The sequence below is a fragment of the Mustelus asterias genome, chromosome 9 (assembly GCF_964213995.1).
Source record: "Mustelus asterias chromosome 9, sMusAst1.hap1.1, whole genome shotgun sequence".
In the NCBI taxonomy this organism is placed as follows: Eukaryota; Metazoa; Chordata; class Chondrichthyes; order Carcharhiniformes; family Triakidae; genus Mustelus; species Mustelus asterias.
This window is the reverse complement of record NC_135809.1, coordinates 23,464,828-23,480,399: the sequence shown is the minus strand read 5'-3', so window position 1 is coordinate 23,480,399 and position 15,572 is coordinate 23,464,828. Positions and strand designations below refer to the sequence as shown.

At 44.0% G+C, this 15,572-nt stretch overlaps 1 protein-coding gene across 2 annotated transcripts in view; it reads right to left on the bottom strand.

The window, feature by feature from the left end:
- Positions 1–15,572, bottom strand: part of helb (helicase (DNA) B) — a 38,271-nt gene that overhangs the window by 9,453 nt on the left and 13,246 nt on the right. Inside the window, exons 4-11 of one of the 2 annotated variants that reach the window (XM_078219826.1) lie at positions 14,059–14,829; positions 11,427–11,607; positions 8,470–8,611; positions 7,063–7,208; positions 5,671–5,755; positions 3,883–3,942; positions 1,839–2,016; positions 235–381 (exon numbers count right to left, since the gene is read on the bottom strand). In XM_078219826.1, coding sequence (XP_078075952.1) covers positions 235–381; positions 1,839–2,016; positions 3,883–3,942; positions 5,671–5,755; positions 7,063–7,208; positions 8,470–8,611; positions 11,427–11,607; positions 14,059–14,829 — 1,710 coding nt within the window. The remainder of the gene's footprint in view (positions 1–234; positions 382–1,838; positions 2,017–3,882; positions 3,943–5,670; positions 5,756–7,062; positions 7,209–8,469; positions 8,612–11,426; positions 11,608–14,058; positions 14,830–15,572) is intronic. The other variant, XM_078219827.1, reaches the window with a different exon arrangement.

The window sequence follows — 15,572 nt, the reverse complement described above, 5'->3', positions numbered from 1 at the left end:
GCAGGGATGCCACCTTTGCTCCTGACTAGTGCCTACCCCATTGCTCTTAATGAAGTAACTTGAAGACAGTCGAATTTATGCCTGGGTTGGCAGCAAACGCCATCTTTATCTAAACCACAAGTACTTCACCGGCATAGCTCAAGCTCCACGTAACCTCAGTGGCTAAAGTGCAGCTCACTGGTGTACAAAGAGATGACACTGCCCCAGAGATGTGTTGACAGTCACTCTTCTTACCTGAAATGTATGGATTGTTCTGGCCCACGCATGTTGCAATCTGCACTCTCTCATTACATCTTTATAGTTCACTAAAATTTGCCGATTTTCGTTATCATCCAGTAGCAAGTACTCTGAGCTTTTGTTCTTGATCTGTTCAATTTTATGCTGCGAACCAGACAGAAACCAACACTTAAAAAAAAATCTTATAGCTATCCAAGAATCCAATACAAGCAACTTTGAGGTTTACCTTAAAAGTTAAATTTTAACTTTAATTACTGAGTGTTAGCAAATCAACTACTTGCTTAACACCCTGCCTGATATTCCTTTCTTTCGGAGTTGGGTGTAACAAAATGTGGTCAATTTGCTCGTTATTCCTTGGGATGAAAATAAAATTACTATTTAGAAAATTACCAATTGAATTCACACATTTCTCTTTCGACAGCTAAGATTACTCTGGTGAGTTACTATGTTTTCTACTGCCCACCCACCATAGAAGAGTTACAGCACAGAAAGAGACCATTCAGCCCATCATGTCCAAGCAACAAATTCTCTCTCTGCTTTCTTGAAGATGTTGACTATTGCTGGAAATTCTCAGCAGGTCTGATGGTATCTGTGGAAAGAGAATAGAGCCAACGTTTCGAGTCAGGATGACCCTTCGAAGGGTCTATTGCTCACATGTGCTCAGACATATGTCCACAATCTTCATGCTGAGTCCAACAATAAGTGTCAGCAAACATTCAACCTTGAAAAGTATCGCAGTCAATTCTTCTCAATTACACACACACGTGCGCCCACACGGGCTCACACACGTGCTTTCACCATATAACGCACACATTTCCCCGCACAGGCTCACTTTCTGAGTTTGGTAAATATTAATCAGGTGCAAGGACCCCTAGCAAATTATTTTGTTTCCTCTTTTCCTTAGCCCAAACTCAAGTTTAGCAGCTTAATTGAATCATAGAATCCTACAGTGCAGAAGGAGGCCATTCAGCCCATCAAGCCTGCACCGACAACAGTCCCACCCAGGCCCTATCCCCGTAACCCCACATATTTACCCTGCTAATCCTCCTGATACTAAGGAGCAATTTAGCTTGGCTAATCCACCTAACCCGCACATTTTTAAACCGTGGGAGGAAACCAGAGCACCCGGAGGAAACCCACGCAGACACAGGAAGAGCGTGCAAACTCCACACAGTCACCCAAGGCTGGAATTGCTTCACTGAACTGGTTAATTAAGATGTTCATGGGGTTTAAGAAAGAAGGAACTGGCATTTCTATTAATCTCCTTCATGACCTTGAGATGTCCCAGAACAGTTAAACTCAGAGCTAAGAGTGCCAAAATATTTTTAAAATCCACAAGTAATGCAAGAAAGTGGAAAATAATATATTTTAGCAAGGAGAACGAGAGACAAGATAAACTAAGTGAACTAAATGGTACAACAATAAAGGGGATACAGGAACAGAGATCTGGAGGGATATATGTACATAAATCTTTGAAGGTGATGGGGCAAGTTGAGAAGGCCATTCAAAGAGCATGTGGGGTCCTTGAGTTAATTAATGAAGATACATTTATTTGGCAAGATCCTCTCTATTAACAATAAATTAGTAAACGCATGGTTCACCTCGCGGATAAAAAAGATTTCTCCGTTACACAGCCGGATTCGCTTCTCTTTGTCTAGTGTTAACTTTCTCTTTGGCTTCACATTTGGCTCCAATTCTTCTGCGAAATCTCTGATGTAGCCATTCTTTGTACAGCACACTTTGTCCCCAACTTGGAACACAATCTTATTTTTCTCATTCCTGAAACAAATCACATTTGTGCAACTTTAACGCGCAAAGCATTTTTGAACTCTGATAAATCCAATCACACTGCAAGAACACAGTTTTCATCAGAGATACTGTTATTGTACCACAATCACCACTGTATAAAAGAAATAATGGAGAACCTTGAATTCAGGCAGAATGCAGACAAGAGGCGGGATTCCCCCAAAAAAATTTCGAGGTGTCAAATTCACGTAAAAACTAGGGGAAATCCCGCAGGTTTTTTTCCAGCGAAAGTTTCAAAATGAATCTCCCACACTGTGCACTGCAGAGCGCACTAGTGTGAAACTTGCAAAAACTCTGTGGGCAGGGCTTATTGCTGCTGAAGAGGCTGGTGGCATTACTCTGAGTGGGCTGTTCGCATGCATCGATCTGTCAACGTCGAGATCGGCACATCCAGAGTTAGTGAGCCACGACTACCACACGGTACTGAAGTGCATCTTGGAGGGTACATCTGGTCTCCGAGGATCCAGAAACTGGAAGATCTGGGACTATATTTTCTAATTGAAAGGGATTAAACCAAAGTTACTCCCTGTTAGAGAACTGAACAAGTTCAATGTTGCTTCAAAGGGGAAAAGAATCTGGAGAAACTGCACAATGTGTTAAATAAAACACCGAGATTCTGCAGTATTCCCTACTTCAGAATACCACCGGAACTATTTTAAAACTTTCACTCACGACTGAATTGAGATGGAAACTGTTTCCTCTTGATGGGGTTGTCTAGAACAAAGTGACATAGCCTTACAAAGAGCTCATCTGATCAAGGGTGATGTTAGAACATACTTCTTCCTACTGAGGGTAGTGGAAATCTGAAACTCCCAAACGTGAGACGGCACGGTAGCAGTGGTTAGCACTGCTGCCTCACAGCGCCAGACGCCCAGGTTTGAATCCCGGCTTGGGTCACTGTCTGTGTGGAGTCTGCACATTCTCCCCATGTCCGTGTGGGTTTGCTCCAGGTGCTCCGGTTTTCTCCCACAGTCCGAAAGACGTGCTGGTTAGGTGCATTCTCAGTGTACCTGAACAGGCGCCGAAATGTGGCGACCAGGGGATTTTCACAGTAACTTCATTGCAGTGTTAATGCAAGCCTACTTCTGACTAATAAATAAAGTTTACAAGACGATAAAAGGTCTGGATAAAGTAGACGTGGAGCGGGTGCTTCCCCTGGTGGGGCATTCTAGGACGAGAGGTCATAATCTCAGGATAAAGGGTAGTAAATTTAAAACAGAGTTGAGGAGAAACTACTTCTCCCAAAGGGTTGTGAATCTGTGGAATTCGCTGCCCCAAAGTGCGGTGGATGCTGGGACAGTGAGTAAATTTGAGGAGTTAGATTTTTAATTGGTAATGGGTTGAAAGCAGGAAAATGGGGATGAGGAGCATATCAGCCATGATCGAATGGCGAAGCAGACTTGATGAGCCGAATGACCTAATTCAGTTCCTATATCTTATGAACTTAAACTTTGGTTGTTCACACCAGCTCAACTGAAAATTTCAAAACTGAGATTGATAAGATTCTTATTCGCTTACAGAATAAGAGTGCGTATTTGGAATTAAGACCAGCCATGCTCAAATGGAATGGCAGAACAGATACAGTGAGCTGAATTGTCTGCATCTATGTTCCTAACTAGACAGCAGCTTAGCAGCTGCACTAACAGATGCTGTTTGTGACCCTTACGATGTTTCTTTTAAAGACTATAATTGTATTTCACTCATATACTGTCACAATTTCAATTAGCACTAAGCTTGCTATTCAGTGGGAAATCCCTACCTTTGCTATCTTTCTACCAGCTGAGCACTTTAGACATACAAGAGAAAGTACAAACAACACAGCCCATAGCAGCGCCTCACCTAGTCAGATGGGCTGCATATTCCTTGCAGCAGAGCTCATTAATTAAGGCACAATCCCTCCTGCATAAAAAGAGGAAACCAGAAATTGTAATGCAGATTTATGCATTGGTTGAACAATCATTCAATATTACAACTACCCAGTTCAAAGATAAAGGCACATTGAGCAGGCTTTAGATCAATGCAGCCTGGGATTACACGTCAAAGCATTAAAATTACAGATGCTCAGGTGCGGCTTTGCACAAACAGCACCTAAACGTATCCAGAGCAGGTCATGTAAACTCACACTTTATGATTACACTTCAATATTTATAATGAAATATAACAAGTTGAAAAGAATGAGAATTACAACTGATGTCACACAAAATAAATCTTGAGCATTCGCCCCCTCCACTATTGGTGTATAGAAGCAGCAGTGTGTACCGTCAACAAGATGCACTGCGCAACTCGCCAAGGTTCCTTCGACAGCACCTTCCAAGCCCACTATTTTCTGCCGTCCAGAAAATGCAGGGCAAAGAACACAACCGCCTGAAAACTCCCCTCCAATGAGAGGCCACACTGACTTGGAACTATATCATTATTCCTTCACTGTCACTGGGTCACATCCTAGAATTCCTTTCCTAACAGCACAGAGTGTATATACTCTACGCGCAAGCAGCAGTTCAAGGTGACAACTCACCAGCACCTCCTCAAGGGCAGTTAGGAATGGGCAGTAAATGCTGCCTTGTTAGTGATGCCCATGCCCCATAAACAAGTAACAAATGAGAACAGCTTTCTATAACGAGATGATATACGTAAAAGTGTCAGTTGCTTAAAGGTACAAAGAAATATAGCGAAAGTAATTCTCTTTTCATAACCATGAACTTAGAAACCAAATTAGGTTCATAAAGGACCTTACAATAAATCTTAGTTTTAAGCGTTGACCTCCATACGACTCATTTTGTGATGAATAATATATTCAGTGAGTCTCCATTTACTACACATTCATATGGCTGGAATGAGGAGTGACCTTATTTGAGTTGTATAAAATCACGAGGAGCATAGATAGGATGAACGCACATAGCCTTTTTCCCCCAGAGTAGGAGAATTAAAAACTAGAGGGCATATGTTTAAGGTGAGAGGGGAAAAATTTAAAAGGGACCTGAGGGGCAACTTCTTCACGCAGAGGGCAGTGCGTCTATAGAATGAGCTGCCAGAGAAAATGGTTGAGGCAAGTTCAATAGCAACATTTAAAAAGCATGTGGCGGCAAGGTGGCACAGTGGTTAGCACTGCTGCCTCACAGCGTCAGGGACCCAAGTTCAATTCCAGCCTCGGGTCACTGTCTGTGTGAAGTTTGCACATTCTCCTCATGTCTGCGTGGGTTTCCTCCGGGTGCTCCGGTTTTCTCCCACAGTCCAAAGATCTGCGGGTTAGGTTGATTGGCCATGCTAAATTGACCCCGAGTGTCAGGGGGACTAGCAGGGTAAATACGGGGTAGGGCCGGGGTGGCATTGTTGTCGGTGCAGGCTTGATGGGCCAAATGGCCTTCTTCTGCACTGTAGGCATTCTATGATTTGTACATGGCAGGGAAATGATTAGAGGGATATAGGCCAAACGTGGACAATTGGAATTAGCTGGGAGGGCACCATGGACCAGCTGAGCCAAAGGGCCTGCTTCCGTGCTGCATTGCTCTATGACTCTAATGCTCACTTCTTTTGTTTCCCTTCTCCTTCCCATTTCTTTTTGGCAGTGGGACCTTAGGGGTAAATACTATTGACTCCATTACCAAATTTCTTAAAAAGTATGGTTACCGTCTAAACGCAATGAACTGCGACGTTACATCATCTTTCAGCCCTGGGGCTTCTTTCAGTAAATGACCAATAGCCTCTTGAAGAACTGTCGTACACAAAAAACATTTAAAACATTGTCAAAATCCTTTAAAGACGCCACAAACATAAGTAACAAAGAAGCTCCCATGCCAGTTTTAAAATCTTTAATGTGAGGCTGCCATTTAATCAGCTCAGCGTAGTCCTTCATTCCTGTTACTGGTGTTCCTTTGCACAAAACTGCATTCAACAGCATTCACCGGAATTTTACCGCCCCGCCTGTCACGGGAATCGGAACGGGCGAGAGGTGGACAATGGAAAGGTCCGTTGACCTCGTGTGGGATTTTATGGTTTCGGGACGAGCAAGGCCCATTATGTTTATGGACGTTTGGTCTGTATAGCAATCTCAGTTAAAAGGATTGATTTATAATCAACCATCATAAACAATCAAATGTATACGGTCAATCTTAATATCCTATGGAAACTGTGCATTCAGGTGCATAAATACTGGCATTGACATGAGGGGTAAAGATCAATTGGATTGTCGAGAGGAAGCAGGGTTTGGGGCTGGCCACAATGGGACCAGCGCACACAGATATAATTCAGTCTCAATGTGGGAGAGAGAGTGGAATTACAGCATGAGAAATTTCTAAAGGAAGCTTCCATTAGAAATGCGGGCACAGGAATTTATAATGGGAATAGTGCACGGACACTTTGATTTGTATCTATTGCAAGTCACTTTCCCACAGCGTTGCACGGTGAGCTGATGTCAAGATTTTGCAGCAGCCATTACAAGGTGGGCAGACGAGGCTTAGGGATATCCGCCAGTCTGCCACAATTGAGGCCTCTTTAATAGCCAATTCCCACCCTGGCCCACAGGAGGGGCACAGGCACGAGAGGAAACCCAGCAAGTCGCCCTGCTTGGTACTTGGGTAGCTGGGAGAGATAGCGGGGACATTTCTCCATTACTGGTATCCTTTCAAGATTTCCAAGGTCTAAGCACCTCCACAAATCATGACCCTCTCACTGACCCCCTCCGTGAGACCCAAGCCTTAGCTGGTCCTGGACTCTTGCCGTTTTAGCTCCGGTTACTGATTGTAGTCCAGCAGAATTCACCACTCCCACTGGGCCGAATGGCCTCCTTCTGCATTGTCGGGATTCCATGGACTATGGAGCTGTTGGCAAATCTGATAGGGGTAGCTCTGATTGGAGAGAATGCATTCCCCCATCCCACCCCCCTCCCGACCTTTCCGGTGGGACAGCGAGAAATCCCACCATTGGAAAAATTCTGCCCCAAGTGTTAGGTTTAATATAAAACAGCTCTTTCTAATAGCAAGTCCAAAGTAGTAAATGAACACGAGGAGTTTTCACACTCACCAGTGGGGCTCGAATCACAGGGAAGGGAGACAAGAATGAATTTTTTATCATCTGTAGGAATCGTGATATTTGTATCCTTTGATATGTGCATCACTGCGTCATATTGCAATTCTTTGTACGTTGACTTCAATCCTATCTCGGCAACCCTGAGAAATAAGAATTCACGAGAAATTAAATGGTTACATCAAAAGAATGCTTTCCGAGAAAGTCTTTTGAAGACTATTTGAATAATGACTTCCCCCCTCTCGCCCACCTGGTCCCTCCCACTGTTTTTCACTTGAAGTCAGTGACCTTGTGGGTAGCAGCTGTAATTAGTATCTAGGCCTGGAGGACTTGCATAAAGCTGAGTGAGCAGATTGAGCTGAACACGCTCCATCAGACAGACTGACTGATTCATAAAAGGGAGAAAAAAATGACCAACAATGCGACAGACATTCAAAGAAGCCAGCAATGCAGCAGCCTGAGTGCTTTAAACAAATCACAAAATAAGATCAGAAGATCCAACTGCAAACGGCAAAAAACCTTTCAAAGCAAAAGTAGGCTCATCAGGATTCCCAGAGCAAACTAGCCAGGGTTGGCATTTCCGGAGCAAACTAACCAGGGTCGGGATTCCGGGAGCGGGCCGGTCGGCATTCCCGGAGCAAACTAACCAGGGTCGGCATTCTCGGAGCAAATTAACCAGGGTCGGGATTCCAGGAGCGGGCCAGTCGGCATTCCTGGAGCAAACTAACCAGGGTCGGCATTCCTGGAGCAAACTAACCAGGGTAGGCATTCCCGGAGCGGGCCGGCCAGGAACAGGGATCTCAGAGTGGGCTAGTTAGGATTCTAGAGGAAAGCGATGTTCTAATAGTATTATCGCTAGATTATTAATCTAGAAACTCAGCTAATGTTCTGGGAGCCCAGGTTCGAATCCCGCCATGGCAGATAGTGGAATCTGAATTCAATAAAAAATACCTGGAAGTAAGAATCTATTGATGACTGTGAAACCATTGTTGATTGTCGGAAAAACCCATCTGGTTCGCTCGTTTCCTTTAGGGAAGGAAATCTACCGTCCTTACCTGGTCCGGCTTACATGTGACTCCAGAGCCACAGATAGACTATTTCAGAGTCAAACGAGTCACTCAGTTGTATCAACGATTCAAGAAGGCAGCTCACCGCCACCTACTCAAGGGCAACTCGGAATGGGCAGCCAGCGGTGCCCAGATCCCACGAATGAATTTTTTTAAAAAAGGATTTTCGGAGCAAGCTAGTCAGGATTCTCGGGCCTGTGTTTTACGAACATTCAAAATTCATCAAACACTACGAAATGGAGAGAGAAGTTGCTGTGTGATTTAGAGTTTGCTGCGATTAAGAAAACATTACAATTTGACTGCATGCACGTGAGTGAAAAAAGAAAGGAAGCCTTACGTAGCAGCATTATCTATGATCAGCTGACTCTCTGCACGATGATTGGTTTCAAGCTCAATGCTCCACCTAATTCGTTTTAAGCTGGTGTACACGTCACTTAACATATTGCCAGGCTCGATACTTGGCAACTGATTAACATCACCTAGAAAAAATAAAATAAATACATTTATACCTCATTAAATTAGGAACAGTGCATGTAAAAAGGCAGATTTCTTGTGCTAGGATGAAGAATAATGGTGCATTGGCACAGCATGTCAAAACTCACATCATCAAAATACTTCAGTTGCTGGAAATCTGAAGCCAAAACAGAAAATGTTCAGCAGATCTGACAAGTGAACCAAAGACCAGAATTAACGTCAACTGGTTCTGATAAAAAGTCATCTACCTATAACCTTTAACTCAGTTTCTCTCTCCACAGATGTTGCCTGACCTGCTGAGTATTTCCAGCATTTTGTGTTTTGATGTCAAAACATACTCTCAACACATGCCAGCTCCCACATTAGCAATGCACTAATTTGTCATCCATTATTTTTATTTTTAATTCCCTGTGGGAGAAGAGAAGGAAAAGTCAGGTGGACACTGTTTTAGGATGCTCTCCTACTGCAACATACTGGAGGTGGGATGCAGGGCTTTGTAAACAGGGTCAAGTTGGGGGTGGGTGTTCTGATTGGGGTTAAATAGTCAGGAGATTGGAGCCCAGATTTCTGGGGGCGGAGGGGGGAATGGTGTATGGGAATTGAGACAGGGAAAAAGAGGGAGAGTCTATCAGGGTATTGAGGATCAGGACTCACCGGAGGGGTCATTAGAGGGTTTGGGTGAGGAGGAAGAGGGGGCTGGGGAATTTTCAGTAGAGGCAGCAGCACAGCATGGTAGTGGGAGATGCTCAGAGTGAAGAGCAGTGAGTAAAGGATGGGTGAATCCTGGAGACCTTATTGTGGCCACATTGCAGACTCCAACCGCCACTACTTACCTCGGGGTGAGGGAGGAGGGAAACAGCGCACAGCACCTGCGACATCCCTCAGCTCCTCCTGTGGTAACAAACCCCAGAGACAAACCCAGGCCTGACACTTAGCCTCAAACGTCAACTCTTCATTCGCCTTGGGGAGAATTTGCAAATGGGGCTGCATCCAGGTAAGCAGTCTCTTTTTAATAGCGGAGGTGGGCTACTGGCACCTGTTCCATCGCCAAGGCAGCCTGGCCATGGTTTGGGCCTGCTCTGTGACTGGTAAATCCTGGGAGAATAGCACAGGCTTACAGGAGCTCACTGTGGAATTGGGTGAGGCACTTTTTCAGTGCCACTTCTTTGTCAGCCTTTAGCAATAAGGGTCACTGTTCAGGCTCCTGTAGACCTTCAAAGAAGCATGCTCCACCTAGCTTATCCACACATTTTTCAGAATGGTCCAAAACAGGCACAGAAATCTCCTTTGCATAATTAAATTAATCGAACACTGAATTCATGCAGCTTAAAAACAGTGAGAACCCAGTATGACAATAGCCATGCCACCTGAGTATATTAGACACAGGACCCGGCACCCAGAAACTGGTTCATACTGCCTCCCCAAACCCTTTTATGTTAATAAATGGCGAAAGGCTTACTAATTTCTACCACAGTGTGCCCAACTAATTTTTGCAGATGCTCATCATGTAAAACATGCCCAACACCCCTGCTCCAAACCCTCCGCCCCTTTGAGCTGCATTTCTGCTGCTTCTTTCTACCCATAATGACTGAGGCAAGCAAGAGAGACAAATACTGAAGAATACAAAGAGCAGAAGGGCCACAAACAAAAGGGAGAGGACAGAAGGAGACAGATGGAATGAAAGAGCTAGTCAAGGATTCTAAAAAATGCAAAATAGATTGGGAATGGGGCATGGCGTTTGATTATGATTCTGCCCCACCCAAAGGCAGTTTAATCAGACACTGTGGGGGCAATCTTACCAAAACATTCAAAGTGCCGAATGAGCGTGAAAACAGGAGAGAATCACACCCATTTTTTGGGATGAGCTCTCACGACACTTAGTCTAAAAGAAGAGGCAAAGTGTGTTTCACGCCAGTAGGGAGATTGGATGGAGTCTTTTCTCACCGGGAAGCCGGCTGCTGACTGTGAGGGGCACTACTGCGCTTGCGCCTTGATCTCTCCGTGTTCTGTGTACAACTGTAGACAGAACACAGACATCTGTCATTTCCCCTCTGATATCGATTCCGTCTGGGTCTTTCTAACTACATTTTTAAAAATTTGAATATTAAAATCAGCCTCATGCCCACTAATCACGCTGGCAATCCAGGGCCAGCAAGATTGCAAGAGGTGAGAGACTGGACACGAACCCGGTTTTTCGCCTCTCGTGATCTTACCGGCTCGCCACACTGATCAACTAGTGTGACAAGCCGGTAAGATCGCCCCCATGTCTCGGTGTCAGAATGCTCCAAGTTGGATTTGTCTGATAAAGGCAGCACAGCTTCCACACCAATCACATTGGAAACCGATATTCAAGTTACAGTTGTTGTCTTACTGCGCAGGCACATAAAAAAAAGTATGAAGTACATTTACTCTCAACAATTATGATTTATCTTTAAACAGAGAGTCATTTACAGAAATGTTTATCAATTCAGATTTACCAAATTATTGATTTAAATGATAATTAATGATAGCACAATACTTGAGACCATATGAACTTTATGCTCTGATGAAGGGTCATCGAGACTCGAAACGTTGGCTCAATTCTATCTCTGTAGATGCTGTCAGACCTGCTGAGGTTTTACAGCGTTTTCTGTTTTTGTTTCAGATTCCAGCATCCGCAGTATTTTGCTTTTAAACTTTATGCTTATTTGATGCCGCTCCATTGTACCTCATAGCCTGGCAGTACAAAGGGAAAACCAAAGGAAATAGTATTTTGCATTGCATGTTAATAATAGGAATACAAGCCAAAGATGAGCAAAACTCTCATTAACAGACACTTACCAAGGATTACAAGCTTTCTGAGACTGGCGTGTTTCATAAGTAAATTTAAAATTGTACTTAGGACCTGCACAGAGACCAAACTCCCCTCATCAATAATCAGAACCTGAACATCAGAAAACATCCAATCAAGGGGTGTACTTGGCGACTTAGCTTTCTTGGTAGTCCAGAAGTTCCATATCACCTGTTTTTAAAAAAAACATGTTAATTCGTATGTTCTTTATTCACTGTAAGGTAGGATTTAAAATATAAATTTAAATTCATCTCCCTAATCAATTTTCAAATATCTGCAAAATACTTGATGCAATATTTACTAATCAAACTCAAATGAAGAGAAACTTTTGACAAGGTCCCACACAGGTGACCAATCGTGAAGGTAAGAGCCTATTGGATCCAGGGCAATTTGGCAAATTGGATCCAAAATTAGCTTAGTGGCAGGAGGCAGAGGGCGATGGTTGGTTTTGTGAGCTGAAGCCTGTGTCCAGTGGTGTACCACAGGGATCGGTGCTGGGTCCCTTGCTGTTTGTGGTATACATTAATGATCTAGACATGAATATGGGGAGTATAATTGGTATGTTCTGAGAATCTTAGAATCATAGAATCCCCACAGTACAGAAGAAGGCCATTCAGTCCATCGAGTATGTACCGACCACAATCCTACCCAGGCCCTACTCCCGTAATCCCACATATTTACCCTCCTAATCCCCCTGACACTAGGGTCAATTTAGCATGGCCAATCAACCTAACCCGCACATTTTTGGAGTATGGGAGGGAACCGGAGCATCCGGAGGAAACCCACGCAGACACAGGGAGAACGTGCAAACTCCACAAAGGCAGTGACCTGAGGCTGGAATTGAACCTGGGTTCCTGGCGCTGTGAGGCAGTAGTGTTAAGCACGGTACCACCGTGCCACCCTTTGTCTGAGACAACATGTTCTGAGATGCCAGGAAAATTGGTGGTGTGGTAAATAGCGGAGGAGGAAAGCCTTAGATTACAGGACGATGTAGGCGGCTTGGTCAGATGAGCGGAATGGAATTTAAGCCTGAAAAGTGTGAGGTGGTGCATTTTGGGAGGACAGACAAGGCAAGGGAATGCACTTTGAATGGTAGGTCTCTAGGAAGTACAGAGGACCAGAGGGACATTGGGATGAATGTCCGTGGAGCCCTAAAGGCAGCAGGGACAGGTGGATAAGATGATTAAAAATGCATACGGGATACTTGTGTTTATTAACCAAGGCATAGAACATAAGAGCAGGGAGATGATGTATAAAATCATTAGGCCACAGCTAGAGTACTGTGTGCAGTTCTGGTCACCACACGATAGTAAGGATGTATTTGCACTAGAAAGATTTACACCAGGCAGCCTTGGCTGAAGCATTTCAGTTATGAAGAGTGGCTGGTTAGGCTGGTGTTGTTTTCCTTAGAGCAGAGAGGGGGGACCTGACTGAGGTGTATAAAATTATGTGGGATATAGATAGGAAGAAACTTTTCCCCTTAGTAGAGGGGGTCAATAACCAGGAGGCATTGATTTAAGGCAAGGGGCAAGATATTTAGAGAAGATTTGAGAAGAAACTTTTTCACCCAGAGGGTGAATAGCTAAGTGCTTGATGGCCAGTACAAACAAGATGGGCTAAAGGGCCTCTTGCTGTCTGTAGAACTCTATGATACCCCCCAGCCTGCATCAACCAGAAAAAAAAACATGTTAATTTGTATGTTCTTTATTCACTGTAAGGTAGGATTCAAAATATAAATTTTAATTCATCTCCCTAATCAATGTTCAAATACCTGCAAAATACTTGATGCAATATTTACTAATCAAACTCACTCCGGTCAAAGTTAAAAATACACTAAAAAAGTTTGTTATGTAACCACTGTTTGTTATCTAACCACTGTGCCACCATGGATGGTTGGCAGAGTGGTTAGCACCGCTGCCTCACAGCTCCCAGGACCCAGGTTCAATTACAGCCTTCCGTGACTGTGTGGAGTTTGCATGTTCTTCCCATGTCTGCTTGGGTTTCCTCCGGGTGCTCCAGTTTCTTTCCACAGGTTAGGTGGATTGGCTGTGTACCTTGGTGTCCCAAGATGTCTTGGTTAGATGGATTAGCCATGGGAAATGTGTGGGGTTACAGGGATAGGGTGGAGGAAGAGGGCCTGGGTAAGATACTGTGTCAGAGAGTTGGTGCAGACTCGATTGGCCTCTTCTGCACTGTTGGAATTTTATGAACCACAATCAAGATCTTTATTCCCACATGCACAAAGGTTCCAGCTCCCCTTGTTGGCAACCATAAAGGCTATTTACAAATAAAATCCTGACCCTACCATACATATTAAGTGAATCCTGTAAAATCAGCCAGAGTAGCCAAAGTTAGTCACTCTTAATAATATACTGCCTAATGTCAGGAAAATCTTCATTGTACTTTAAATTATTTTTGAAAAGTTCTGGAGAAATTGATCAACAATTCATTCAAAGTTACATGCAGCCTGGAGTAATGTACTCCGTAAAAACAGAAGCCCTTATTTCCACCTCCAATACAGTAGTGAGAGTGCTTTAGGAATTCTCTTAAAAGTAATCTGTTTACTTCATGCTAAAACACATTGAAAATAAGAGTGCAAGAGTATCATCAAATAGTGATTACCTGGTGTAAGGTATACGCAGCAAATTGAGTTTTCTTCTTTAAGAGAGAGGCTGCCTTCCCAGTTGGTGCAGTGAACAGCACAGTTGGCTTTCTGACGTCAGAGTCAAGTTTGCTTGCTGGGATATTCCAAATTTCAGGAGCGCATTCATCCCTCTCGAGATCTTGACAAGCTTGCAACACTTCCTCATTATCTGCGCTCTCCATCTTCTCAACTACTGCCTGGAAGACGTGGCTGACGAGGGTAGTCTTTCCACAGCCGCCTTTACCACTGATGACTGTCACAGGATTGGCACACATCATAGCAACAGCTCTCAACTGACCTGGATCCCAATCAATGACCTTCCTGTACTCTGCATTTTCAGCTAGTCTTTCCCTCTGCACCAAAGTGAAGGCTTCTCTCTGAACTTCTGCCACAGGAATGCACAATGAAGGTTTGCCTTCGAGTTCCTTTATGCGAAACGCAATATCCTTCTCATAGTTGTAGAAATTTGTGAGGTATACTCGTCTTTTTTCCATTACAATTATCTCTTGGTCCTTTAAAAATTTTAGTGATTCCCAAGCGCTTTCAATACGGAATTCAGATGAGCGTAAGTTAGTCAGCTCATCAACAATAACGTAAGTGTGTCCCTTACTCCAGCACGTTTGCTTCAGTTGATCATAAATGACCAAAGCATGCCTCTGTAACTCTGGAATCTTCGAGAGTAGATCAGCCTCCTCAAAGGCTAACAAGGTTGCCTCACAACCAACGAGTCCTAGTTCCCTTGAGAGAATCTATCAAAAAGAAAGAAATGTCTGAGAAATCATTCTTAAACTGAACATTTAATTTGAGAACAGTTACAGCCGAATAGATTCTTCAATTGAACTATAATTATCACATTGGGTTAGTCTCTGATAAATGGCTCAATAAGGTGAAAGAGGAACATAAGCTGATTTCCCATGGCATTGTTTCCTATAATTGTTCATTTTGTTTGCCGATCCTTCATTCTTGTTTTGTTTCTCTCTCTGCCACACTTCTTTCCTCTCCCCACATTGGTTCTCATAGATCTTTTCACAGTCAATATTTTTGTTGCCAACTGATTTATTGGGCCCTATTTTATCATTTTAATTCTAAGTGCTGGGCGGACTTGAAACTGGGAGTGTTTCAGATCCGACTTTTAGATCCGTACTGAGGCACTCCTATATGCACTCTGCCTGCAAAAAATATCAGCGATTCCGAATCGCGCTGCACAAGCCTGTGGGCGGGGCTTAATGCGCCTGAAATCCTGCAGCTCCATTCGGCGCCTCCAACTGCGCATGCGCAAAGAAAATGATAGAATGCGGCTCCCCTGCCACATCGCTCTCAGGCCAACTAATGCTTCCCCCTGGCCCCCGCAGACATTGCCCCACCCCCAACCAATATTACTGACCCCCCCCCCCATCTCAAGCAGGGAGCCATCAGACGCTAGGCACTTGTCTCCTCATTAACTGGAGCGCCTGAATCGGGCTTCTATGGAGCATGTCTGTTTTGCGCTGAT